The sequence below is a fragment of the Sitophilus oryzae genome, unplaced genomic scaffold, assembly GCF_002938485.1.
Source record: "Sitophilus oryzae breed Bouriz unplaced genomic scaffold, Soryzae_2.0 scaffold_690_pilon_pilon, whole genome shotgun sequence".
Classification (NCBI taxonomy): domain Eukaryota; kingdom Metazoa; phylum Arthropoda; class Insecta; order Coleoptera; family Curculionidae; genus Sitophilus; species Sitophilus oryzae.
Window position 1 is genome coordinate 2,413,069 of NW_022147296.1, and position 27,604 is coordinate 2,440,672.

General features: G+C 31.6%; 3 protein-coding genes across 5 annotated transcripts; 1 reads left to right on the forward strand and 2 right to left on the reverse strand.

The window, feature by feature from the left end:
• Positions 1-598: 598 nt before the first annotated feature.
• LOC115888228 (WD repeat-containing protein 48 homolog) lies at positions 599-11,892 on the reverse strand. Its single transcript, XM_030907886.1, has 13 exons — positions 11,698-11,892; positions 11,435-11,639; positions 11,165-11,377; positions 10,938-11,078; positions 10,779-10,884; positions 8,274-8,370; positions 8,103-8,207; positions 7,852-8,052; positions 6,009-6,122; positions 5,738-5,952; positions 4,454-4,661; positions 4,225-4,398; positions 599-1,128 (listed from the first exon to the last, which is right to left on the reverse strand). The coding sequence occupies exons 1-13, from the start codon at positions 11,737-11,739 to the stop codon at positions 1,024-1,026; spliced, it is 1,926 nt and encodes a 641-aa protein (XP_030763746.1). The 5' UTR covers positions 11,740-11,892; the 3' UTR covers positions 599-1,023.
• A 3,688-nt stretch (positions 11,893-15,580) lies between these two features.
• LOC115888262 (cathepsin O-like) lies at positions 15,581-16,912 on the forward strand. Of its 2 annotated transcripts, XM_030907930.1 has the most exons (4): positions 15,581-15,927; positions 15,981-16,347; positions 16,396-16,495; positions 16,570-16,912. In XM_030907930.1, exons 1-4 carry the CDS (start codon positions 15,751-15,753, stop codon positions 16,874-16,876), a joined length of 951 nt encoding a protein of 316 aa, XP_030763790.1. In that variant the 5' UTR covers positions 15,581-15,750; the 3' UTR covers positions 16,877-16,912. The 2 variants fall into 2 exon arrangements, with proteins under 2 accessions (XP_030763790.1, XP_030763789.1); XM_030907929.1 differs by having other exon boundaries at positions 15,981-16,495.
• An 828-nt stretch (positions 16,913-17,740) lies between these two features.
• Positions 17,741-27,253, reverse strand: LOC115888245 (calnexin-like). 2 transcript variants are annotated; one of them, XM_030907907.1, is made up of 9 exons: positions 27,121-27,253; positions 26,705-26,806; positions 26,086-26,642; positions 25,717-26,007; positions 24,861-25,152; positions 24,567-24,707; positions 21,543-21,677; positions 21,269-21,472; positions 17,741-18,212 (listed from the first exon to the last, which is right to left on the reverse strand). In XM_030907907.1, exons 2-9 carry the CDS (start codon positions 26,774-26,776, stop codon positions 18,156-18,158), a joined length of 1,749 nt encoding a protein of 582 aa, XP_030763767.1. In that variant the 5' UTR covers positions 26,777-26,806; positions 27,121-27,253; the 3' UTR covers positions 17,741-18,155. The 2 variants fall into 2 exon arrangements, with proteins under 2 accessions (XP_030763767.1, XP_030763768.1); XM_030907908.1 differs by lacking the exon at positions 27,121-27,253 and adding an exon at positions 26,871-27,013.
• Between the last annotated feature and the right edge of the window lie 351 nt (positions 27,254-27,604).

Below are 27,604 nucleotides of genomic sequence, written 5' to 3' on the forward strand. Positions count from 1 at the left end.
GCTATTATTATAGAATGACGACTAACAGTTTTTAGAATATCTATAAAAGCCTTAAAAATCAGTTGCAAGAATGCTGTTTAGGTTGCTATAGAAGACCGCTATTTATTCGTTTGTCCTTTTTGTCATCTTAAAAGAACCATTTGGTTCATTTTAAAATAACTATACGATAAAAGTATTTCCTCAGCCAATACCTATACAATTCTTTATTTCATCAAGAAATGGTTTTTTAACTAAAAACTTTTAATTTTTTTTACGAAAAAAACCTCATAATCGTGTTTCTGTGGTCGAAATATACTATCTCTAAAGATATTTGCACTTATTTAAAACTAACCCTGTATTGTTCTTCATTATTAACTGTTAAAAACTCAAAAATGTTATAAAATTATGGTATAAAGTCCGTCCAACGAGTAAGAAAAGACTGCGACAAAATACAATTTGCCTATTAATTAAAATGACAGAAGATAACCTGTCTTTGTCAAGTATCCTCTCTGGACAGACTTTATCTTGATTTTATACGTTACAGGTAAAAAATTAAATGAAATGAAACAACTGAATGTTTTCGATAAATATATATTATTTATTTACAAAAAAAACTGGAAACAACTTACAATATAAATTAAAATACCTATAAAATATATAATTTTTTATAAATAAACTATAAATAAAAATTATATTCCATTGATTCAGACTATACGTATATTCTTAATTGGGTATTCAGACCTCAGTTTGACAGCATAGACTGCTTATCTCACTGTTGATATGAATAAAATCAGCTATAACATTAAAACCAAAAGTATGACTGTTTTTGAAGACTTTTTAATATTCTCAAAATTATCTATTTTTTATTATGTCACTTTATTCACAAAATTTATTATTTTAAGGTTATATTTGATTTTTGTTCATACCTAGAGGGTCTGTAAGCTCCTACTGATTAATATACCATTGAAACAAACAATTTCAAAAATGACACAAAAAATGATTTTTTTTGGCAAGTTATATCATGTAATGTCACAAAATAAATAGTTATTTCGAAATGGTATTAATAATCTTATAATGTAACACCAAGTCAGCGGAATGTTTCCACATGTAGTGCTTCACAGTTCTCAAGTCCATTGAATGATCTAAAATCTGAAATGAAAATAAATACCAACCCAAAATTATAAAATTATACTTTAAAAATGCATAAAAAAACATTGCATAAAACTATGGAGTCTAAAAGGAGGAGGCGAATCGAACGCAAAAATTTTGGGCCCAGATTTCATGATCTAAATGAAGTTCGAAAATCGCCGTTAGGGGCGCATGTGATCAAAGAGATTGAAAAATACACAGCTTCTTATGGCAAGAATTACTATTTTGTTATAAATTATAGAGTTCAGTTAATATTTGGGCATATTTTTACCAGATTTAGCTTTTAGAAACGTGTTTTTTTTCTAATTAAACAATGTGCGTGGCTAAAATTGTGAATACAAAACCTTAAATTTGAGTTTGAAAAGTAAGTTAGAAGTTAGGTTATATCAGATGCCGGTTTTAGATATTCTTTTTCTAAGTTGTTATTATAAAATTGTTTCATTATATGGTTCTTTTTAGTGCACACACGGCCGAAGAAAAATACCGTATGATCGAAAAAAAAACGGCGTCCAGTTGGCTTGGAAATGACGATCGATGACATTCCCCATATAATTTTACATATAAAATGACAGCGATGTTCATTTCATAGCCATGGCTGACGCCGTTTTTTTTTTCGATCATATGGTATAAGCTGCTAAAATAAATCTTCCCGAGAACTGTTGTACAAAAAAGATAGAAGTTCCAGCAACAAATATCACCAGTTCAACCTTTGATTTGATGTAAACAGTAATTGTTTCCAGAGTTGTTTCTTGATGACAAATGCGAATTAAATAGTTTATGGTGTGTTTGTGTTAGTGATTTATTAATAGTTTTTCATAAAAACATTTAAAATTGATATGTTTACATGCAGTTCAGTGTGATACCACTTTAAAAACATTAAAAACTTTCGTAACAAACTAGTAGTGAAAAATGTCTATACCTATGTGGCGGATTCATCTATCCAAAAAAATCCTTATGGGTTTTTCGCCACTGCACTGCAAGAAAAATCTACAAAATAAAATAGTTATTTTTTGTAAACACTTCTGCGTTAAACCTAAACGGACGCTGCTTGTCAGAAGTTGTGTTTACAGTAATAAAAATTTGCCTAACAAAGAAAAAAATGCTTAACGTTTCGGAAAGTTTTCTCTTTCCGTCGTCGGAAGCAAAAAAATATAACTATTTTATTTTGTAGATTTTTCTTGCAGTGCAGTGGCGAAAAACCCATAAGGATTTTTTTGGATAAACTAGTAGTGGTTTTACGGCAATTGACAGAAACTAAATCACGAAAATTAAAAGTATTTTATCAGGAATAAGTTCAATGGAAAGTGAAGATAATCACTACTGTTGCACCCTTTGACCAGTGTTATCTATCCCATAACTTTTTATAGCTGAAACCAGACAATATATACATTAAGCTGAAATGTTTCCTGTGTCCAAGTAGTGTTTTTTCTTTAGATTTTCTGAATTTAAGTTTAATGTCATTAGCAAAGTTTTGCAAATTGTCACTGTTTCGTAGACAATTAAATTCAAGATGTATTATATTCAATGTCATCTAATAATTGTAAAGGTAAATTTTCGTAAATAAAATATTAATGAATAAATAATGAACTCAATTTATTTCAAAAGAGTTAAGTTAAAATTAATCTGTGCACTGACAGTATATAATTTGAATGTTTTTCTTAACATCTATCCATATTTTTTTAATTAATTAGGTATACCACTTACATTAGAACCTCTGAAAAGCTTGGGTTTCTTTCACCCCGTTCCTTATTTGTCTTTTTTCCACTGTAAGTTCCACTTATACAGCCAAGAACGAAGCAAGATCTATCGTTTAGGATTTTTTTAATAATACTCATTGGTACATTGCTAATAATTCAATAAATTAACTCTAAATTTTAAAAAAAAAACTAGTAAAAACAAAGTTAAATCGTATACTAACAATGAAAATGATCAATCTCACACGCTTACAGTGCCTCTGGTGTCAAACCGAGAAACTTGCTTTAAAGTAGGAACAGAAATTTCAAATATGCCCATTGTCGATAAATCTCCTTTTTAAAGCCCTCCATACATAAAACCACCCGGTATAGATTGTGGTATTTGGCGAAAAAGAATTTTCATATAAATTCATTAAATAAATAAAATACACAGCATCCTATTTAAAAAAACAACATTAGTATAAAAAACCTGGTAAAACAAGATAAAAAAATATAATCAAAAAAACCTTTGAATAAGAAGAGTAAGGAAGGAGCATATCAAAAATCTTAGGTCCACCGCGATGGGACTCAAATATGGCCGACTTAAATTCCGGTTTATCAGTGCCGTTCTAATGTTATTTAAAAAATGTAAAACTATGATGTAGGGTAAACGTGGGGTAGCCTCAATTTTTTTTTATTTTACGTTGTGAATAAATGTTGGTAGTTATTAAAATTGTTATAAAAACATATTATTATAATAAAAATATGTAAGTTTTAATAATTATTTATTAACACAAACATCCGATACGCTACTGAAGCAGGTAAGTCAAATTGAAGTATCTAAATTCTTTGACAAGTAGTAAATAAAAAGCAAAAATGCAAGAAAAAATATATAATTAGTTAATTTAAGTGCATATTATATAGTCACTTACTAGTGAAAAGTTGTTCCATTATTTCACTCGATTTTTGCCGAGATCTACCGCACGCTACACAACCAACTATTTTAGAGCCTTTTTCGATAAATCGCGAGTGTCACTGTTAGTTTAAGTTCTGCCACAATTTCCATCTAGATTTACTACCTTTATACAACTATCAGTGGTAGAATAAATAATAAATAACATACAATAAGCTCCGTAAAGACTGACAAATCCACAAAATTTCAAATCAAATTCAAATGTGTCAAATGAATCGTCAAACAGAACTGTCAAGGATCCCCACCCTAGAGTCCTTTTTCCGCCCACCATGCATGAATACATGGATAGCATTATGCTCCTTCCTTAAAAAGAATTTTCATATAAATTCATTAAATAAATAAAATACACAGCATCCTATTTAAAAAAACAACAACATTAGTATAAAAAATCTGGTAAAACAAGATAAAAAAATATAATCAAAAAAACTGAATAAATTCTATAACACTTACCTGATCAGAGCATGAAAGCTGAATCTGATCAACCGTATAACCGCTGGCAGGTTGAGTTTGTGAATCCCCCTCACCGCTAGGCGACGTTGCCGTACCTTCTCCAAGCAACTTATCCAAGACATGCTCCGCTACTTTTCGGCATTGGATGAAATCGTTGGCCACTAATCTGTCCGACTGTAAGGAAACAACGGTACAGCGTTTGAATTTCAAACACCCTATATTATAGTACCTTTTTCAAGCGATCCTGTTTAAGAAGATTAGCCGGCACAGTGGCGTGCGGTTTCAAATAAAACTGTATCTTTGTAAACTTGCTGGTGCAATTGTCCTCGATGTTGGACACCACCCAATTGGGAACGGCATCGTTCAACATGTCGTTTTCGTTTTGGCCGGCAGCATCACCCACCAACACCCTGTATATTGTTCTACCCCCGACTTCGCTAAAAATAAACATAAACGAAATATGAAAATTAAATATAATAACATTAGAAATTATAACCTCTATACTTTGAATAAAAAGAATAAGGAAGGGGCATATGAAAAAACTTAGATAGAGAATGATGGGAGATCAATATAGGCAACTTAAATTCCAGTTCGTCAGTGCCGTCCTAATTTTTTTTAAATAATTGTAAAAATATAATGTAGAGTTAGGTGGTTTGGTTTGGTTTGGTAATGTAAAAATAATGTAGGGTAGACTCAATAATTTGTTGGTGTTCGTTTGTTCTCAGGTACAGTATCAAGTTTGTTATAATGATTTTCTTAACTTTAAATCAAATCTTTTTTGGTGTTTACGCGATCGTGCGGTCCTACCACTTTTTTTTCAGTCTAGCTTCTAGCTCGTCTGTCAAAGCCGTGAAGTGTCAAGGCCGCGGCGTGTTACGGCCTTGAATCTCCCATCGCGCGTAAAGAAGTTTCACTTTAAAAGCTATTTAATAATGAAAATACAAGATACGCTACTGAAACATTAAGTGCTTAAACGCACTGACGACCAGGTCGCTGCTACCTGTAATACCATTAAGTCAAATGATACAACATGCACTAACGACCTGGCTGTCGGCTGGTTGCTGCGACCAGTAGAATGCACTAAAATATTATTTTCTTTCAAACTAATAATTTTTCAGATAAAATCCCCCAAATTCAACGCAAATTTTTCTATGATATAGTGTTTTAGTGTAGTTTTTGCACACGTGCAGAAAAACCAAAGAATTAGTATACAGACTAGATCAAAGGGAAACTTAAAATCTAGTCTTTTTTTATCAGGGGTCGATTCTAGTAAAAATTCAAAACATTTTTTTTTCTGCAACCTAACCTAACCTAATCTAACTCGGATATTTTAACATTTCTGAAAACAATATTTTCTAATTGGTAAAACGTAAAAAATCGTTAGATCTGACAGCCCTGCTGAAACTGGTCGTGCATCTGGACGCACCTATGTCAGTGGCGTCAGTGCATTTGAGCTCTAAAGCCAAATTGACATATCCTATTTTATTTTTGAAAAGTGGTATAAAATTCTAACCTTAAAATTAAAGGAATGTGATTAGGAACGCTGAAGTAGATCTGCTCCTGGTCGGGCGGGACTCTACGCCAATGCTCGAACAACGATTGCAACAGTAGCTTGCCGTAGTTAACTTTGTGATCGGGTTCGGGGTGTCCCAAAATGCCCGCATCTTTGGCCGATACCCAAGCGGAAAAACAGTCTACTTCGTCTTGGCCAAGGTGAATGGTGAGCATCTACCAGAAAAAGACTATAGCTAACGTCCGAAAGGTATATTTTTTCGAATTTTTACCCCAGTTTTTAGGTCCATATTGAACCAATTCGGTACGTAGATTAATCTCTCGCTGTTTCTTGATTTGATCTCATTTTGGTAGTTCACTGGACCTAAATCTTCGACTTTTTGTGCCTGTAAAATATCCAGATACGTTTTAAGGACGAATAAAATATATCGATAAATTTTTACGTCCCGAAAATTAATAATGTGTCGATACATTATCCCAATCTTATAATTATCGCTATATCAATATACGGGCTGCGTCTCAAAAGTGGCTCACCTCTATAACTTTTTTATTTTTTAGTTAAAAAAACAAGATTTGGTATGTTAGTATATGACATAAATTAGGACTGATTGACGTATTCAATTGTTTTTGGTCACTTTCTGTTTCACCGAAAAGGGCTACAATTTTTGATTTTTAAATAGCACCCTCCGTATCATCTTTTTAGTTTATTCGATAGAAAATAATACTCTGAATAGAAAGATATATCATATGTCAACTTATGACATTTTCGCATATGGTTTATTTGAAATTATAACTGGCGGTTCGTAACAAAAATTTGATTCAAAATACCGAGTGTGTGGTATCAAATTATTCGTAAAAAATGCTTTTTCCAAATATGATAATGAGCCACCCTCGTTCCATTTGAAAAAATTGAGATATGATTGAAAATACGATTTGAGCATTTTCTAACTGGCCAGGACAAGACACTAAAAACATTAGATAATCAAATATAGTTTTCCAAGGCTCCTTGATTAAGAATTAGTGTTTTTGACATATTTATGGCACTCTAGATTAAAATTTAAAATACAATTTTTTATTAAGCGAGAATGCCAAAAGTCGACATATGATATTTCATTCTATTCAGAATGTCATTTTCTATCGAATAAAGTAAAAAAATACCGTGGGTGCCATTTAAAAATCAAAAGCTGTAGTCATTTCCGGTGAAACAGGAAGTGACAAAAAAACAATTGAATACGTCAATCAATCCTGATTTATGTCACATACTAACGTACCAAGAGTCGTTATTTTATGTAAAAAAATAAAAAAGTTATAGGGGTGACCCACTTCTGAGACGCCCCGGTAGATATCGACACATTTTATACATTCCTAAAATTATCGATGTGTTTACATATACGACATACATATCAAAATATTGATATTAAAAAATTCATTTATGAACGATATATTCTTCAATCAGATGCTTTTAAATTTAATAATAAATCTAATATAAGAATACTTATTTTTGTGGCATGATATTTTGTAAATTTTGACTATTATTAAAAAAAGATATAGAATATTTCTTCTGTATAATATTCGTTTTAAGGAAAAATAAAATTTTTATTAATATATCAAAAAATCGATAAAGCTGACACATTCCTAAAATGCATAAAACGTGCATATAACAAAATATCGGTAATTTTACAAATTTCTTTTATAATCGATATATAAAATACCGATACCCGTCTCTAAAAAATTAACGAATATTTTTACACATCCCTAAAATCCAAAAAGTGTCGAAATCAAAATATCAATAAGATTGCTTTTTTAATTATAACAATATAACTATCGTATTTATGGATAATTGTTTTTGTGGCATATCGATTAATTTTCGAAATATCGATACTCAAAAAATATCGATATATTTCACCATCCCTATTTTTGAGTAGCTTAAAAAGCTAGGCTCTTCTCACCGATGGCGTTTAAAGAGACGTTTATTATTCTGCTAATAGATACATTTTGATTGTATAACATAATTTACTTATTTTTCCTTATTTACGTATTTCTAAATATCGATACTTTATATTTTAATTATCGATATTTTTTTAGTAGGTTTTTTAACATTCAAATCGCACTTACCCGCAAAACGTCATATATGCCAACATTTTCGTTGGTATCTTTGGTTATAACATGTCTTTTATCATTCAAAACAGTCGCTTTTACTATTGCAGCATCGCCCGGTATTGAACTAATTGGTTGAGTTGGCATGGGCAAATCGTCTTTGAAGTTTTTCTCTGTGGGAAGTTTCCAACAACGAATAGTAGAATTCGATGTTGAAACCTACAAGAAAAACTTGTAAGAATGTCTAATAATACATACAACTGTTATACCCATATTGCTTGCTGGTCAGCAGTAAAACACATTTTTAAAATCGGTGCTTCTTCTGTACAAATCAAAATGTAATTTTGAACGTTTTTCAATTCAGTCATTATCACCTAAAATTAGATATAGCTACCTTAAATAGTGAAATTTTTATTGGGTACAGTTGAAAATAAAATTACTTTTTTGTCTCTACCTCCGGATATAACATGTGTAAAATTATCTGTAACGAGCAAGGCCCAAACTGAGTCCGAGTGTACCAAAATAGTTTGAATACACCTAAAAAAATAAAATAATAAATACAGGAGGCAATACTAGTTCGCAAATCTCGTTTAAAGCCAGGATTAGGTTGTTAAGCCTGGAAAAACACGGCGTAAATCGAAACTCACTTTGTATCACGTAAACTATACAGAATGAGTTTTAAATTAATGCAAATATTTTTAAGAACGGTATATTTCGATACCAGAAACAAGTCTGAGGTTTTTTTTCGTGAAAAAAATAGTATATTGTTTTATTAGGTGTAAAAATGATACTTTTTGTGGCGAGGCTGTACGTCCGACATACAGGCGAGACACAAACAGTCATTTTTATTATATGTGTTTTAATTAGGCAATTCTTTTTGTTTGTGGTCCTAAAATATAATGTAATAATTACATTATATTTTAGGAACACAAACGGATTGAAGAACCACAGCAATTATTGTTTTGTTTTTTTTTCATCATTTAAGTACCTATTTATAGAGTTGTGCTTGGTCAATTGACCGCGGTCAATTGACCGAGATTTTGACAGATTTTGATCGGAAAGATTTTGACCAGGTCAGGTCAAAATCTTTTAATTGGCGTAAACCGAATAAGAGGTACTGACTTGCCTAAAGCACTCGCGACGCGAAAGAATCGTTAGTTGCTGTTTTAATGTGATTGTGTGAGGCTGTATTTTACAGGGTGCGTTTTTCAAGTGCGTTGTTGAGCATATCTGTAAGGATCTGTAAGGTATGTATTTTTTACCTTGCATAATATGATCTATAAGATTTACATAGTAAATGTTATATTGTTTATATAAAATACAACATGAAACTTTTGAGTAATAGTGAAAATAAAAATAGGAGAAACTTGGAGGAAATAGCTCTAAATTTTAATAGTGAGGATGAAATGGCTATGGATGATTCTGATTCTGAAGAACATAAGTTGAGTTCAATGATGACTGTGATGAAGATGAGATTCCATTGTTTAGACAAGCCTGTGCTACCACCAGTCATTAGTATTTTTTATTGCTATTATGCATTTTTTTGTTACCTCAGAATGGCTTTATATTTGTTTAAAAATTATTAGTCTTGTTTGGTTACTGTCTTTTTTGTATCATTTAATGTAATGTTTCGTTTTGTTGTATTCTTTAGTTTTTGTTTACTGTTTTTTAATCACTAATATACGTATAAATGTAATTTCTTCTACTTTTATTTTTTTAGTATCACGAAAGAATTTGACTGGTGCTTGGTCAATTGACCAGTCAATTGACGGGTCAATTGACCACAAAAGATTTTGACGGTCAAAATCCCAACTCTACCTATTTATATTTACTCAATTTACAAAACTTTGGGCATATTACGTTGGTCTTATTTTATTATAATTTATAATAAACCATGTTTATATAGCTGACTTAAGCTTGATTTTCATGCATCCGTTGTCCGACGATACGACGATACGATTTTAATTTTATTGGTTGAATTTAAAGACTTCGGTTGGTTAGAAACGGTAAACCATTCGAAGCCTTTAAATAGAACCAATGAAATTAATATCGTATCAACGTATCGTCGGACAACGGATGCATGAAAATCAAGCTTTATTTTTTGTATATATGAATTTTACTATTATATTTTATTTTTTACACAACACATAGTAAAGCTTTGCATTAGGTTTGTTAATATTGTGTAAACAATCACTTTTAAGATGGTTTTCATATTTAAAATGATAGTTTCAAGACCCGTTCTCAGAACATCGGTATTGTAGAGCGACATGTCAAAAGAACCAATGAGATTTGCACAAAATTCAAACAGCTGCCAGTTTTGAATTTTGTGCAAATCTCATTGATTCTTTTGACGTGTCGCTCGACAATACCGATGTTCTGAGAACGGGGCTTCAAACTATAGTTTCAAGTGAAATTATATAAATGAGCGCATTTAAATTCCAACCCTCACAATAGATGGCGCCACTAACATAGAACCATTTTTTAGTAAGACACTTCCCTTTCTTTTTCCTTTTTTTTGGTAATTATATGTGGAGATACGATAGTTACGCTTGTTGAATTTGACACTTATGCCAGTTTAATAATATATTTTCGTACTTCTATGCTTAGGCGTAAAAGTGCTTTACATTTTATGCATAAGCGTTTAATAAAAAAAAATTAATTCTAAATATTCAGTTAAGAAAACATAATCTCTTGATAATATGACAATATGGATATTATTTAATATTTTAATGAGTATTAGATTAAATAAAGAAAAAAAAAATAGCGGTTTTTAAACTTTAAGCAAGTAATACACCATATGATCGAAAAAAAAAACGACGTCGGCGGTGGCTCTTCCCAAGCCAACTGGACGCCGTGTTTTTTTAACAAAATGTGTCAAAAATGCAAACGCGTATTAATGAAACCGCGTAAAACCACGGACTCCATTTTCTGTACAAAAAAAATACCTTTGTTGTCCAATATTCCACACTTTAATCGACCCATCACTACTACCTGAAATGCACTGGGTTCCATCCCTATTCACGACCAAGGCTTTCACGGTCCCTGTGTGGCCTACAAGTGCGAAATTTAAATAAAATATTACGAGAAAAAATAAATTTTCCCACCCTTAAGTTTAAACAACTTTACGCAAGTTCTCGGGTCCCACAATCTTAAAGCTTTCTCGGTAGATCCACCTATAACAAGAGTTCCAGAAGGATTCATGGCTAAACTGTATAGAGACTCTTTGCTGCCAACTAAACTAGAAGCTATAAGATAAAAAAAATGACATATTATCAACATTATTAGCTTTTATTCTTTTCTATTTCTATTTATTCTGTTTGCTTATACTTACTTGTCACCGTATTATTCATAGCAGTCAGAGCCGTAAGAGTGTTAATGTCCCACAGATATATCGACTTGTCAAAACCAGCCGAAGCGACCTGTTCCTTATCTTTGGCATAGGCCAATGCCTTGACATAGTCTTTGTGAGTTCTTAACGTGGACATACAGAAACCTTTGTAAGCATTCCATACTTTAACGGTCGTGTCAGAACTTGCAGATATTACTAAAAAAAAATTGATATATTAAACGACACACATAGAAATTAGAAAAATGATATTACTATGTCGTCCTCCGCAACACAGCACTATGTCGTTAACCCAGTCGGTGTGGTGTTCCATTCCGTGCAAAAACATTTCTCGTTCATGCACTCGTACGATGGAATCACGACCTGCAGAGTATAATCGATCCAAGTGCGGATCGAGTTGGAGAGAGTTCACTCCGGAGCGGTGTTTTCTTTCTAACGGGTCGCATATTACCATCGAAACCTTCACAATATTAATGTTTATAGTTTGTTTAGTGCAAACAAAAACGTAAAATTAATACCTGAGTTTTTTTTCTTACGGTTTGAGCCTTTACATTAGACATTTTAACTTTTTAAGGATTCATTGATGATACTGACAACAGTTATGTATCTAATTTAGTAATATATTATTAAAATTTAATATATTCTTGTAAGAAATTTATAATTCAATAAAACAGTTTTTACTGATCCATTATTTTGACAACCAATAAGTAAACAAAAATTATACCAAATGACAAGAAAATCAAATTCTTCTTTCGGAAAACAGTGGTCATAAGTCATAACAACAATATTGGACGTTTAATCTTTGGAGTACTTTAAATACTGTGATCATATATAAATTTAAAATTAGAAACTTTAAATTTATATATGAATCTTCTTCTTTTAATACTATCTTTGTTTTAAGTAAACGATATCTCTGAGTTAACGTTACCATTTTGCTGCTAGGGAAATCTGGACGATGCTTACTTTCTTTAAGCCAAAGCTTTAAGCGGAATGTGAACCGTGATCTTCGGCTATATCAAGGTATATATCAATATATCAAGACCTATCTACTACTTTTACACTCATGCCATGGAACAACAGCACTATAGAGGGTCCAAACGGTCACCTTTCCATCCATTAGTATCGCCTTACGCCTTACGTCGCTTAACTTCGGTGATATGGGCTTATAGACCTAGATGCTTTGGGCCAAAGAGTAGATAAGACAAGAGACGACAGTGAACAAAGAAGTCGAATTTCGCGAGAGAGACGCAGATATATTAAAATTTAAAGGTCCCATCAAGTCCCATTTTGTCTGTTGCCAAGTATATTTCTTTGAAAAATAAACAAGATTTTCTGAAAATAAATTAATAATATAAGAAGGATATAAGTAACGTATATTAATACGGAAATGTAAATTTTTAGTTTAGGTTGGTTTAGGTTCTTTTTTCGCAATGTACTGATAATATCAAAGAAACAGAATGACTAATAAGTTGATCGATTTCAAAGATAAACAGATAAAATCTCAAAATCTGACAACGGCGTATTTTATCTAATCTAAAATCTAACCCAGTAAACCGGAAAATTGGAAACAGTTGTGGCGCGGTTCTACCCAGGCAGAAAGCATGGCCTTCTAGACTGTCCTAGACAAAAATCTGAATATTTCTATATGATTTCTGTCAATTTCTGCTACGGAACATTTTTATGCACGTCGGCGTCCTGTTCTTTTGTCTTTTTCTGTGTGTCAGCGTCAGCTCCCGAGGCCTCTGGCAAGGTCGGGCGCCATTTTAATTTTTGCCGTTTAGATTTGATTGGAAGTTTGTTTCTGATATTTCGGCTGAAATTTATAAGTACAAAGATGTTTTTTGATATAAAGTTCCTTGTTAACACTTTAATAAAGTATATATGATATTAATTACATGAAGAAAATGATGAAATCGACGTTTCGGCGTGTAGCAGGTATGGGCCATATTATAGGTAAAAATAGGTAATATATTAACTGTTTTTATATTTTTTTAGCTTTAAACCCAAGGATCTTGGGATATTCTTTCAAGGATTTTTCCGTATCTCTACTTTAAAGACTGATCGGTGATTTTGAGCAATTGAAAGCAAGTTATACAAGGTAAATTATGATTATTGAACTATTATTAGCCTACGTTAAATTTCTACAAGATGAACAGAAATGCGTAATTACATATCACATAGGTACCTATTATGTATTTTCATAGCAATAATGCTATAAATCTATGTATGTAGATTATTTTTAAAATACAAATGAGGTATTAGATGTATATGTATCATATTTTTTATTCATTTTATTTTCATTCAAGTCCTGTTTGATTTAATTCACAAAAGTCTTATGTAGGTACCTATATTTATATTTTTTACATATTTTTTTTGATTCCAGGTTTTGTGTGGGTTCCGGTTGCCTTTTTCCTGCTTCCAGTTATTTATCCGTGAAGCTGTGAAAACATTTATTTATCTTCAAGTTTCTGTAAGTCAATGCACTGTTACTTTACTAATTCGCTTTAACACAGCATCTCTGATATTATTTAAATATTTAATATTGATACAGTAGTTTATTGGTTTATAGCTCTTTAATTGTGTTGATTTGCATATTTACATTGTTCTAAATTCCAAATAAATATTTTTGAGTAATTTTGTTGTATTATTTACTACTAGAAAGAGTAAAAAGTATATTAACCCTCATTTAAACCTCCTGAACAGCCCGCCATTAAAAACCGGAAACGGAAATAAATTTCATAAAATTGAAATTGTCATGTCTATATAGTCATGTCAAATGTCCCAGCCGCCATATCTGAAAATTAGTTACCCAGGCAGCCACGCTGTTTCCATAATTTAACATTGACTTGACACTTCTTCTTGTATTTATTATTTTATGATCTAACCTATGATTTTAGGACGCTAATCAGCTGTGCTAATCAGGCTTAAATATAAACAAATCTGATTAGTTGTTTTCTTGCATTTTTGCCTTTTTAAAGTGTGTTTTCAGAGTTTTTCGATATCTTATCGTTTTGAGAGTTTTTAAGGTTTAATTTTAGTATCGTTTTTGTTGCGTACTAATTTGTAAATATTGTTAAATATGAATACTGAACAGGACACGAGTAGCAGGAAAAGACGAGATGGTGGCAATGTGTGTGCTTATAAAGACTGCAAAAATAGGTCTTATTCTTCGACAAACATAATATTTCACTCTTTTCCAAAGGATCCTGAAAAGTATTTTTATATAAATATACTATATGTATAATTATATTATTAAACTAAGAAAGAAGACTTAAAGAAGTTATTAAACTAAGATCGAAGACATGGTTAGAAGCTTGTAATATATTTTTACAAAAAAAATTGAGTAACTCTATTTTTTTGTACATAAACTCCACATTGTGATTTTACACTTGTTCAAGTCCATATGTAAAAAAAATACACGTAAATAAAACATTTCTTACAAATCGACTTGGTCACTTTTTATCTTGTTTACAAACGATATACAAAATATTGCTTTTATTATCTTTATTCCCCCGACAAATATGTTTCTAATTATAATTTATTTTATATAATATTTAGAAAACTCATTTTTTTTCGTTTCTATTTATTTCTTTACCCATACAGTAACTATTTATAAGCTATACAGGCAAGTTTTAATAATAGTCTATTTTAAATTTCCCGCAAAAAAATTACGAAAATTTAAAGGGACAAGCGAGACGAGGTCACTCTCCCCACCACTCAAACATGAAAGGTACCGCGCGAACTGTCGTCTCTTGTCTTATCTACTCTTTGCTTTGGGCTATAACACAGATAACACATGGCTATAAATTAAAAAAAGAAGAAATTTCTGTTTTTACAGGGTGACCCAGTATAAAAAATTACGAAAAATATATAATTTTGTAGGTCCACAGGGTGATTTAAACATTGTATATTTTTTTACACACAGTTCATTTGCCTTAAAAAATGGACAAAAACTTCATAAAAACCAAACATATTACAAATGTTAATATTGTTAATGTTATAATGTATACTGATACTACCATTTTTGTATTACATTTTCTACACACTTAGGCTTAGGAGCTTTTTTTAAATTGTAAAATCGCACTTGTTTTTTGATAGAGCTTTTTTAAAACTAATTATACCAAATAAGTCTATATGGGCTAAATTGTCTGGTATATACAGGGTGAATCTAAACAAGATATAAACAGGGTGCTCCCGATTATAATTAAGACATCAATAATTTACAATTTTATGAATTAATAGTCCAAAAATGATTACATTAAAAATGTCACTCGGTATATTTTATAGTATTTTTGGAATGGTAATTTTATTGTAGACACTGAGCAAAAATATACAATCTCCTGTTTAAAAATTACATATTGAATGCAACAATATTCTTCAACCGACCTGTATATCTACAAAAATATTTTTTTAAATGCGAAAACTAGAAAAAAATATAGGGAACCCATTTTAAGGGGCTTTCAGAAAACTGGACCACCCTGTATCTACTTATCTGAAGAAAAATTATGTTTACCAATAATTTATCTAATTCAACTTGTTTTTAAAATGATTTCTTACATTATATTATTAATATGGTGTCATATTGGCAAGTGCTTGAATATGGGGTCTATTTTCTTCTATTGTTCTTCATGGTGCCAATTAAAATTGAAAATGATAATGATTTGGAATTATTTTTAAAATATATTCGCGAATTTAACAAATCCTATATCGATGAAGAGACTTTTAAATTACGAATGAAAGCTTTTAAGGTACATTTTAACGTTTTTATTTATATTAATTTGAATATAATTTTAAATTTTAGATGTCTTTGGAAGCAATAGATGTATTAAACAAGAATCAATTTAATTCTACAGCAGTGTACGGTCTTACAAAGTTCTCAGATTTACTTCCAAAAGAGTTGATATATTCAACAAATAAGAACCACAAATCCAAGTCACCGAGATCGTTTAAAAAAAGATCGTACTGGAAAAGAATTCCACGAAAAATCGATTGGAGAGAAAAAGGTATTGTTACAAAAGTGAAGAATCAAAAAAATTGCGGTGCGTGTTGGGCGTTCTCTATAATCCAAACGGTTGAATCCATGATGGCTTTAAAATATCAGAAATTATTTGATCTCAGTGTACAGCAATCAGTAGACTGTTCAACTGAAAATTTCGGCTGCTTAGGAGGTGATATATGTTATTTAAGTCACTGGTTGGTGTACAACAATATTTCAGTTATAGCAGAGTCGAAATATCCTTACACTGGTGCCAATCAAACTTGTTTAAATACAAAAACTTCTGGTGGCATACAAGTAACAACATATTCCTGTTCAAGGTAAACACCTAAAAGATTCAGATTTGTATTTAAACATTAAAAACATTTTTATTTAACTCTACATTTTTTTGTAGTCTTGTTAATAATGAAGATAAGATGTTGGCCCATCTTGCCTACAAAGGGCCATTGGCTGTAGCAGTAAATGCACTAACTTGGCAACACTATGTAGGTGGAATTATTAAGTTTCATTGTAACGATAATTTTGAAGATTTAAATCACAGTGTCCAAATTGTTGGATACGATTTAAATGGTGATATTCCTTATTATATTGTTCGAAATTCTTGGGGTAATGATTTCGCAGATGGGGGTTATTTGTACATAGCTGTTGGGAAAAATATTTGTGGTATAGCACATAAAGTTACAGCTTTAGATGTTTTGTAATTTTAATGGTCTATGAAATACAGTATATTTTTTATATTTAACATTTATTTTTTTAATAATGTTTTTTTTGGAAAGGTATTCAACTAAGCCTCGCTCACTGATGTGGCGCCATATTTCGGTAATCTATTGCAAAAATAGATATTTAGCTTTAATAGACTATTAAAGCTAAATATCTATTTTTGCAATGACTAATAACACCCAAGACCAAATTGTTACCATATCTCCAAACAGTGCCGTGGCACATATTTTTCTTAACTTAGCTGTGAGTTGAAGAGATATTTATATTTTTATAAATGTTTTGACTACGCCTATGGTGTAAGCGTTGGTATCATACTAATTTATTACGAAAAAACGTACTAAAATGTTAACAAAAGGTACAAAACTGGTATCGACGTATAGCACATATCAAGTACATATATAATATCAGAAAAATAATTATCGAATTCAATAAGAAAACGCTAAAAAGGTGAAGTGGACTGTTTATTTACTTTTGCTGCGGCTTTTACACTTAAAAGTTGAACAACTAATCACCATTGTAATAAAGTTTATACAAAGTTCATTACATACAAACTATTAAAAATCGCTAAAATTGGTGCTGATAACTCATTCGTTACACCCAAAAAAATGGCGTTTAATATCACAAATTCTGCTGCAGCCCGTATATGGGCGTTTTGTATTCTTTAGTGATTGTATTTTTGTCACAAAAAAAATGTGACTCACTGTGTACTTACTGTATTACCAAGTATTACTATAGTGGGCGTCTAAGTTTGAAATATTGAAAAAAAAACCAAAATGATATAATTTATTACCAGTGTTTATTTAATTATTAACAAAAACAATACAACTCAAGTGAAAACGCACACATTAAAAAAACGATTCCTTATATATTTACAATAAACAAAACTTTTAGTGTAATACATTATTTGATTTCCAGTAGTACGAATTTATTTTAAAAATTGTACAATAACGGGGCAATTACAATAATTATAATGATTATTTTTCGGAAAATACAAAAATTTCTCCTACACGTAAATCGTACATAGGAAGAATCGAAGTTATAAAAATAGCCAATACCAAAATTCCCGCAATACCAATTTTACCCGCCCGCCGGTCAAAACAAACCGTTTTGCCGGCGTTCAGAATTTCTGGCGTAGCTTGATTTTAATTCTGTCCTTCGTACATACGACCTTAGAAAAATTAAATATTAAATACCTAAACTAAAGCTATCAAAGTCGGTAGGATTCTAAGCGGTAAAAATGTTTAACAAACAATACCAAATTCAATCCTTTCTCACTTTTCGTTTCCTTGTACCCTCGCCAGATGCAGCTACCTGCTCCTATAACAATTTATAGATCATGTTAAAATCGATGGAAATCTAACATTTGAAATACAGAGTAATCCCGCTTCTGATGTCACTTCTTAGAACTTATAAACTTCGTGGATAAGTAAATTCGCTTCATTTTTGTTGGAGACACGTCAGCGACATTCGATTATCTGATTATCTTTGTCTTTGATACTGATTGACTAATCGTCCGTCTTTCTTTTGGGCATATGTCAGTTTTATGTCAAAATAGAAAATATATTTCACTGAATAAAAGTCGGTTTAAAAAACGATTTTAAATACCTAACAGTTACCTTGTTGGGGAAATTAAAATAACTTTGGTTGCACATCATAATACGACCACCAGCAAACTATATAAGACGACGCATGGTGTCATTGATGACGTGCAACGAAAGTTGTTTTAATTTTCCTTTACTTCAGAGGTTTTCATACTTTTAGTGTTGTGGATAGGGAATGCAATCCCGCACCAAAATCTCAATCCCTCAAACCCGCGGGATTAAAGCAGTCAATCCGCAAAATTGCGGGACTGTAAACAATATTCATACATTTGGTCCTAAATGGTACAAAAGGCATTGTACATTTTGCATAGGCCCACAATATATTGATATAGCGTGTATCTTGAACTACTGTATGATCGAAAAAAAATCGGCGTCCAGTTGGCTTGGAAATGACGATCGATGACATTCCCCATATAATTTTACATATAAAATGACAGCGATGTTCATTTCATAGCCATGGCTGACGCCGTTTTTTTTCGATCATGCGGTAGCTGTACAGAAATTTGGACCGATGTATACAGGGTGTTCAAAAAATATATTTAATATTAAATAAACTTAAATTTTATTATAATTTATCTACTTATTTTATAAATAAAAATATTATTCTGATGTTGAAGTTTTTTTTTAACTTGTGTTGGTTATCTGCTTTTAGATACACTCTATATCAATCATTTTTTGGCATATGCAGAATGTACAAAGCTGTTTGTACCATTTAGGACCATACATATGCCTAATGCATATTTAAAAAAAACGTATTTTCCTTAAAACAAAAAATTAAAAAACCTATCAAATTTTTTTTTCTAATTTCAATACAGATTAGTCGTACCTGGTAAAAATTTCGATTTTTTAAAAATTGTAAATTTGCAGTAAAAAACATTCTTGACCAAATTTTCACACTCTTATAAAAGACCCTGTATACAAGAATTCGTTAAATATACTTTCGAAAACCATATAGCATCTTAATCACAATAGATGCATCTAAGGCCTGGTCCAAACCGCATCCCAAAATCTTTTTTAGTTCAAGAGATACCTATTCAACTTTAAATTTACCCTAAAATTTTGCTTGTCCCGATAATTACATATGTCCGGCAGTTTATTTGACGAAATTGTCCACAGGTACTAGTTAAAAGCTTTTCTTCACTTACGCACATACGCCAGAAAGAAATCTAACAAATAACCTGTTTGTTTTACTTATTTTTAATGGCCAAGCCGTAAGGGGAATCCCCCGGGTTCCGACCGTCGACGCATCGGCCCGGAACGAAACGGTTTGACCCTGATCGAGATCGATTCGGTTACCCAGTAGTAATGGGTTAATCCCGCGGATCCCGCACGGTAAATCCCGCAACTTTGATCCCGCGGAATCTCAGAAGGATCCCGCATTTGCGGGATCCAGCATTTGCGGGATTGCATTCCCTAGTTGTGGAGTTCTTTTAAGGATAAGATTTTTTCTATTGCGGACAGCTTCACATATTAGCTAACAAACTTTCAAAAAGAACACAAATCTAAAATATCGTCGGAAATCCACACACAAATCAACTACTTATTATCACAGGTCAAACGGTATACAAAAAGCACAAAAAGTGGCATATTAAAATGCATAGATAAATGAAACAAGTTTAGATTGGAAAGTGCCCATTAGGACAATGTAAACACTATTTGGCGCTTATCTTATAACGGTCGCGACCCAAAACTTTTGAAAATTTCGGAGCGGTTCGGCTTTTTCCGGAATTATATCGTCAAATATTGTTTATTCAAATTTATTATTATTTTCGTTTAATTTTAGAAATAAAATACAATGTGTTTCATACAAGAAACTTTATTTTATATAAGGACATGTATGTGAAATACCTATGAAACATTGGATACCGACGTTATGCCACGATCCACGATGGGTTTTGCAGTTCACAGTTCACAGCACAGCTTTTTAAGTTTTTAATGCCACTTTTTCACAATTATCACCGGTTGGAGTAAATAAAACTTGAATTAAACTCAGAAGATAGCAATATCACTTTGAAAATGGACGCTATAAACACTTTTCGGAATTTCTTTAATGAGAGCGGTTTAGATTTTGAAAGATTATTATGATTTTTGAAGATTCTGACTTTGACAAGAGAAAATTATTTCTGTTTTTGTTTGCTGTTGTTCTTAGCGACCGCTATAACAGCGCCAGATCGCGTATAACGGTCGCGACCCAAAATAATTTCGCGACCTAAAATTTTTACGGGCTTTCCAATCTAAACTTGTTGCATTTATCTATGATTAAAATGTTTTATTGTTTTGACTTTTCAATGTCAAAACATATTTTAATGTTTCCCTGGTTACTGGTTCTATCTGTTGCCCATTCATCTTAGCTATTTTTCAAAGTAGTATTTTAAAACATTTTTAAAAAAGAATTTATCCTTATATGATTTAATTTTTGTGTAAAATTTATATAAAAAGTGTATTGAGATAATATGACAAATATTTTCATAATAATTGGTCTATATTTTTAGCAATTGTTGAAAAACGCAGCGAAAAAACGCTCCAAGTTAGCATTCACGTCTAATATCGTTCTGCGCATGCTCAGTAGCATATTCAGAGAGAAGGACAGGTTTATACGATAATCTTGTTCTAGAAAGAAATAAATAGAAAAATGCATGTGAAAGTCCCGTAAACAAAGTCGTGTGTAATATACATATGGCATAGCTTAATCCACGAACTTTGTAAGATCTAAGATATATGACTAATAATGATGACGTAACACTGAACAATCGCTGACAAAACAGTACTTACATCAGCACCAACATTATCCTCATCCGAATCAGGATTGGAATTCTTCTCAGCGTCTTCCTCGTCTTCTTCCTCTTCCTCTTCTTTTTCATCGTCGACCTCCACGATTTTCTTGTCTAGCTCTTCTTTTTTACCAGCTACCTCGTCGTCTTCAGTCGGTTCGTCAGTCTTCTTCTTTTCAGCGGCTTGCTGCTGTTCAGCCTGTTCCTATTTTTATTTTTCGAAACGATTATATCATTTAATATAAATTCAATCGTGGATTAACCAAGCAAATTACCTGAGTTTGACTAGCGGAAGGCTTACAGCACAAGTACAAAATAAATACTACAGGGATACCTAAAACGATAATGTACACAGCCCACAGGATAGGATATTCGTTGGTTAGGTTGGCTAGCTTTTGGACTACACTATCCTGTAATGGTAAAGTGATGTTAGCTTCATTCTTATTAGCACAAATCATTGAAAGTTTAAAATAGTTTTCAAAAAGAATGTTTCTAGGAATATTATTATTAAGAAGTGAGCAGAACCTGGACATCTCTGAAGACATGATCTATGTCTTCAGATGTAGTAATCTTAAGTTTATTTTTGAAGTGAAACTTCTGTTGGTAGTAAAAATCCAAAGCCCAGAGGAAAACTGGTAAGTACAGCCTATGGCTTAGAAAAAATCGTCCGATTTAAATTAAATTTGGTATGTCGATAGATTGGATCAAGGCCAACTTGACCGTGTACGACACGTGTCACTGTGACAGTTAGTTTTGACGTAAGAAACGTCAAAAGTTGATGTCGTCCGATCGCGACCAAATTTGATGGGTAGGCTATGTGAGCGACAGTGCACACGGTCCCACGCTGCAAAGTTGGATACGACGTTTCGTTTACATCTTCATCAGGGTGGGACTAAGGATTTGATATTGAAGAAAAATGTAGGTCGAATTCGGCATAATTGGGGACGGGCTACAGGATGACGCCCTCTACGTTTCGAACCGATGCCTCTAAATGGACGAAATCATCAGGATTTTTATTAATTATGGGTCGATTGAAACCAAACTCGGCACGTGGATACAGGTACCCGAATGGAGTCATCAGACGGACAGACGGTCATTTTAATACAAATTTTGTGAAAGCGAATAAAATTAATAAAGAAGATAAGTAAGAAGTAAGAAGTTTCACTTCAAATATGCGCACATAGTGCACACACAATTGTTTATATTACAATCTTCTTTGTATTAATTTATTTAAAATAATCAACGTTTGCACAAAAAAATACAAATTCTACAGAATCAGGATAATTTTTAATAGCATTTAAAAATTATTTAAAGCAGTGCAGGGGTGTTGATATTGTTACTTGTTACCTCTTTGACGCATTTATAAAGATAACGAATGTAGAAAATGACAGGAATTGAACAGTAAAGAAAGTAGGCTATCCAACTTTTTGGACTGTAATTCATAGATTTCATTAGTCGACCCCAAACGGTTGTCTAAAATAGTAAGTTTAAAATGAACAGCATTAAACGCATAGATCTACACAATTTATAGTTTTATTAAATAAGTTAAATATAAGACACATCTTTTAAGGACACCGTGTATTTTTTTGGTAAGATTTATATGTACCCCTTTAAAAGACAACTCCATATGTATAAGGTATACCAATTAAACTTTTAGTTAAATTCATTGTTGCCAACCATGGACATATTCCGCGCCGGACTCACTAACTGGAATTTAAATTTCCCGCTGGGGATTCAGGTGGTAGCTCTGCTGTAAAAAGTATGTCAAGTTGTCACTTATTTATTTCCTGACATTGTCATTCGTTTTGACACTTTAGTTTTACGAGTTTTTGGTTTAAATCTTTAAATAAGAAGACTAAGGAAGGAGCATAATGCTATCCATGTATTCGTGCATGGTGAGCGGAAAAAGGACTCTAGGGTGGGGATCCTTGACAGTTCTGTTTGATGATTCATTTGACACATTTGAATTTGATTTGAAATTTTGTGGATTTGTCAGTATTACGGAGCTTATTTTATGTTATTTATCATTTATTCTACTACTGATAGTTGTATAAAGGTAGTAAATCTAGATGGAAATTGTGGCAGAACTTAAATTAACAGTGTCGGCAGAACTTAAATTAACAATCGCGATTTATCGAAAAAAACTCTAAAATAGTTGGTTGTGTAGCGTGCGGTAGATCTCGGCAAAAATCGAGTGAAATAATGGAACAACTTTTCACTAGTAAGTGACTATATAATATACATACGTGTAGTAAACCGATCATTTATGAAATTCACTTTTAATTAACTAATTACATATTTTTTCTTGCATTTTTGCTTTTATTTACTACTTGTCAAAGAATTTAGATACGTCAATTTGACTTACCTGCTTCAGTAGCGTATCGGATGTTTGTGTTAATAAATAATTATTAATACTTATCTATTTATATTATAATAATATGTTTTTATAACAATTTTAATAACTACCAACATTTATTCACAACGTAAAATAAAAAAATATTGAGTCTACCCCACGTCTACCCTACATCATAGTTTTAAATTTTTTTAAATAAAATTAGAACGGCACTGATAAACCGGAATTTAAGTCGGCCATATTTGAGTCCCATCGCGGTGGACCTAAGATTTTTAATATGCTTCTTCCTTAGTCTTCTTATTCAAAGGTTTAAATAAATCGTGTTGTGATACTTTAAGCTTAAAAATTTTTACCGAACACTGTTCTTTTTAGAACTTCTTTTAGTGCGAAGTGTACAAGATAGCCTAATAGCCGTTGCAAAAAACTCATCGCAACCTTATTAGAATATTTTGAACAGGAAAGCGGTTGAAAATGGCCCTTTATGTCCCTTAAATGCTGTTTATATATTTATAATTAATTTATTTTTGTTTCCAAAAATATTTTGATTAAAAGAAAATATGTAAAAGTATCTATCTATATATATATGTATAAATAGTATATATATATATATATATATATATATATATATATATATATATATATATATATATATATACCAAATAAATTTAGTCACGTGATTAAGCTTGACGGACACAGCGTTGCCGATTTATATATTTCTTTTAATAAATATATTTTGGAAACATATATATATATATATATATATATATATATATATATATATAGATCATACCAAATAAATTTATATATATATATATATATGATATATATATATATATATATATATATCTTATATATATCAATATATATATATATATATATATATATATATATATAGTTATTCGAAGTATCTTCTTAACCAATTAAAAGAGTTTATAACAATACTTACCGAGTCTCTAGCAATTTTTTGTCTTTTCTTATCAAAAGTTGCATCTGCCCAATGTTCCGCCACTGCTATTTCTTCAGTAACAATGATGTTGTCGAAAAGGATGTCCTGTGACATTGACCACAGCTCAAAACCAACTGCACTCTAAATATTATATTAAATTATAACACTATATTGTTTCTAAACAAGTCTAATTATTTTATTAGACTAGATTTTAAAAGTTTTGTTTTATTCATATTTCTTCAAAACAATCAAAAAACAATCATATGTCAATTTAAACTATAAACCTTTACTTACCACTGATTGCATTTTAAAGGGTTGCTGGTCCTCGAAGAAATCAGGGTTGGGTATCTTCCTTGGCCGCCACTTGCCCTTGTAATTAGGGTTGTCTATAAGCGGTGAACGCCACTTGCCTTTGAAAGCGGGATTGTTGATCAGTGGGGGTTCCCAAGCGCCGCAACCAGGTGCGTCTGCGCAAACGGGGTTTTCTATGAGAGGCGGTTCCCATTCTCCGTCCATTTCAGTATCCCAATCGCCTGGTTTTTCGGCTTTAGGGTCTGGCAAGTGCGTTGGCTCGTTTTCTAGCCATCTGGTGATGATATTTTGAGTTTTTTAGTATTAAAATATGGAAGGTTGCAGGAAATAATAAAAATGAAGCTTAAGTAATTACCTACAAAAATTCTGAAGCTTAGGTAATTACCTACTACATTTCTTACGTAGAATTAGTAGATTTCAAGATATTCTCCCTTGAAGATCCCTGAGCCTTAACACTCCGGAGATTTCATAAGTGTATCATTGATTGATAGAGCAAATTGTTTAATAGCTAAAATTTAATATTTTTTGATGATTCAAAGTTCTTTTAAAAGGTAGAATCAACAGCTATTATATTTTGGAACTTGTTGGAATTATTTTGTCATATTTTATGATAAAAAAAAACATTCCTTGACCCAAAAATTTTCAGATTTTTACAAACTTATTCATATATTCACTAATAATAGCTTATTTGTCAAGTTTTATTTTAACAGTTCTTCTTAAAGTCTCTTTAAGCAACTCAGAAAGTTTGAAGTATTTGTTTAATCACATTTTAATAAAAAAAAAATGTTTTTTTGGGATTTCTGGAAAGTATTGGAAACAAAAGAACAACAACACTTACCCTGAAGGCATCACCGCAGATTCATCTACTATTTGAGCGGGAGCATCTTCATCCCAGTCATCTGGCTTGACAGCATTAGGATCTGGAATCTTTTCCCTCTCATCCCAATCTTCCGGCTTTTTGTCCTCTGGGTCATCAATTTCTGCTGGTGGATTTACGGGAGGCGAAAAATCTTCCAATAAACTGCCTGAATTCACTAATTTTCGATCAATATTTACTTGGAACGTGTTGTCAGGGTTCAAAATCAGTGTGTATAAGTGGGGTAACTTGTCTGAGAAAGTTTCTTCTAGCCTAAATATATTGTTTAATATAATATAATGTTGTTTAAATTGTTTAATATAAAAAATTACTTAAAATTTTGTTTATTACCTTTCTTTGGGTTTCTGACAGTGTTTTTCCTCAACAGATCCATTTTTCGGATTTTTGTGTCTGAAAATAAAGTGTAACTTGTGATCGTTTCCACATTTATCTGGCCCAAACATAATGCTATAGGGAGTTTTATCATGGAAATTGTTTAAATTCTTGCTTTCATCCCCCTGACTCAACAATTTCAAGTAAGCCCCTCCACATTCTTGACCTTCCTGAAGCAATACCTCGTACTGAACGATTAAAGGCTTCTTATCAAACACAAAAGGTCTTAGTAAAGGAGCCGATATCGCGGCATGTTTGGCTTTAGATTTTAGAGCCAAACCCAAGTCTCCTTTTAAGGCATCTTTAATAGCAGGCTCGACAGACCAAATTCCATCGTATTTGGCTATATCTTCTTCCAGACCCTCTTTTTTAGCTTGAGATTTGATCCATTTCCGGTCAAACTGAGCTGGGTCATCAAAATGTTCGGAAAAATACACTTTTGATTCGTCTGAGACTTGAGGGCTTTCATATATTAAATCTGAGCTATCGGGTTCTGTTTCTATCGTAATACCATCCTATAAATATTAATTAAATTGTGAAAAAATGGTTTGGTTTAATAAAAATTAATTGCACTTACATCGGGATCGTCGGCAAGTGCAAAGTCTATTACAACCGCTATTAAAACAAAATTTAATACGGTTAATTTCATGTTTAAGTGTAGTATGTTAATCCAAGAATCCTAAAACCAAAAAAACCTTTATTTTGATAGGCAGATAAAATATAGTCAAATATTTAAAGGACACCTCATTCTTTTATGACTTTAGGCGGGGATTACTGTTATTTACTTAAAAATAAGAAAGTTACTTATATCCGTAATAATTTATACACGAAGTGATGTTTTTTGGATCAATTTTTCAAGGATTTCATGAAAAAATAGTAATAGATTTTCTTTCCGGGAAGTATTGATAAACGTTTAGTAAAAACATAACCTAAACGTATCAGCCACCCTTTCATTATACAGCCAAACTACAATAAAATAATGAATATACTTACATTAAATTATGATAAATATTATTTTAACAATTAAAACATTAGCTACTTTACGAAAAATTCCAAAAAATCATTTGTTTAACTGACAAGGCTTTGACGTTTAAAGAAAACCTTATGCACGTTGCCAGACTTGGCAGCAGTATATTAATGTTAAAACTCGTTTTAAAAATAAAATACTAATAATTATCAAATTTTCCGTATATTTTCTGATTGTTTTTATGGTTGACACAATAAATATGTTTTTACATTCGAGAATATTGCCAAATAAAATAATTTTTTGAAGAGAAACCTTAGAAGTCTTGTAGATATGGCAACACAGAACAGTTTTTTCCCGACCAATCACGTACGTCCATATGGCCAAGTAAACTTCATTTTGGCGGGTCTATGAATAAGCCGGACATTGTATTTAAGCTCTCCGTAATTTAATTAGTTTTAATAAGTGAGAACAATCCAATAAACATAGCTCTATTTTTATGAGGGGAAATGG